This window comes from Peromyscus leucopus, chromosome 3 (assembly GCF_004664715.2).
Source record: "Peromyscus leucopus breed LL Stock chromosome 3, UCI_PerLeu_2.1, whole genome shotgun sequence".
In the NCBI taxonomy this organism is placed as follows: Eukaryota; Metazoa; Chordata; class Mammalia; order Rodentia; family Cricetidae; genus Peromyscus; species Peromyscus leucopus.
In genome coordinates this window covers 140,225,355-140,226,841 of record NC_051065.1, presented here as the reverse complement: position 1 = coordinate 140,226,841, position 1,487 = coordinate 140,225,355, and the positions used below count along the sequence as shown (strand labels likewise).

At 35.5% G+C, this 1,487-nt stretch overlaps 1 protein-coding gene across 1 annotated transcript; it reads left to right on the top strand.

Moving 5' to 3' along the window:
* Positions 1-336: 336 nt before the first annotated feature.
* On the top strand, positions 337-1,224 carry LOC114688062 (taste receptor type 2 member 120-like). The gene has a single exon (XM_028862671.1). The coding sequence runs from the start codon at positions 337-339 to the stop codon at positions 1,222-1,224; it is 888 nt and encodes a 295-aa protein (XP_028718504.1).
* Positions 1,225-1,487: the final 263 nt, after the last annotated feature.

Genomic DNA, 1,487 nt, shown 5'->3' with positions numbered 1-1,487 from the left:
TTTAAACAATGGAACAGAATTTGTATTTATTTGCCTGCTAGCAAATGGGAATGTGGTGTCCTTCCAATAGCAGCTCAGAAATACACTAGTGTGTGGCAGAGACACAAAAGTATGTAATTGGAGACATTATGGTAATAAAAATTTCCATAAACATGAGAATAAGTTCATCCATTACCACACCACACTAAGGTTCTGCTTGACACAGATACTAAAAGCAAGAATTCTAGTATACATTCATTCAAGGACAAATAAAATTACATCAGTGCATATAGAAAAATCATAATTAGTAAAGTTAGTGCTGCCTATTTTTCTTTCTTTTCTGTGTCATCAGATGCAATGAATTTACTAGAATGGATTGTCACCATTATAATAATGACAGAATTTCTCTTAGGAAACTGTGCCAATATCTTCATAATTCTAGTGAACGCCATTGATTGTGTCAAGAGAAGAAAGATCTCCTCTGCTGATAGAATTATAACTGCTCTTGTCATCTCCAGAATTGGTTTGCTCTGGGCAATGTCAATGAATTGGCATTCAACTGTGTTTACTGCAAATACATGCCATGTACAAATAAGAGCATTGGGTCGCATTACCTGGGCAGTAAGCAACCATTTTAGCAATTGGCTTGGGACCAGTCTCAGCATGTTTTATTTGTTGAAGATAGCCAACTTTTACAACCCTCTATTTCTTTACCTAAAAAGAAAAATTGAAAATGTTCTTCTCGTGATATTTTTGGGGAATTTCCTTCTTTTTGTTTTGTATCTTGGAGTGGTGAACATCAACAAGATTGCTTGGGTAAATGGTTATGAAGGAAATGTGACTTTGAAGAACATACTGAAGGACATCACAAGACTTTCAAATATTCATCTATTCAGCCTGATAAATATCATACCATTTTGTATATCACTGACATGTGTTCTGCTCTTAGTCTACTCCCTAGGAAAACATCTCAGGAATATGAAATTCCACGGCAAAGGATGTCAAGATCCCAGCACCATGGTCCACATAAAGGCCTTGCAAACCTTGTTCTCCTTTCTTTTGTTGTATGCTACATACTCTCTGTGTGTAATTATATCAGGTTGGAGTTTACTTAATGCACCCATCTTCTTGCTTTGCATGGCAATTAGTGCTGTCTACCCAACATTTCATTCCATTATTTTGATCTGGGGAAACCAGAAGCTGAAACAGGCCCTTCTCTTGTGTCTGAAGCAGGTGAGATGCTGACTGAAAAAATGGAAGTCTTCACATCTATAGATTAATAACAGAGATATCGTATCTTCTATCTAAATAGAACTGATAGAAAGAGTAATTTTTTTCTTTCCACTACTATTTTCAGAGTACATTTTATTAAAGAATTTCTATAACCACCCTTAGGAAAGTCTCTTCCTCAAACTTGCTAAATAAAAGGATACATAGATGCATTTTGGTGAGACTATAAAGCCAAAAAAGATTGAAACAAGCATTCTCTTAATCACTGCTCTCTCAAA

Bases quoted from the DNA above. Each gene is read 5' to 3' on its own strand.
- LOC114688062 (XM_028862671.1), top strand. From the start codon at position 337: ATGAATTTACTAGAATGGATTGTCACCATTATAATAATGACAGAATTT.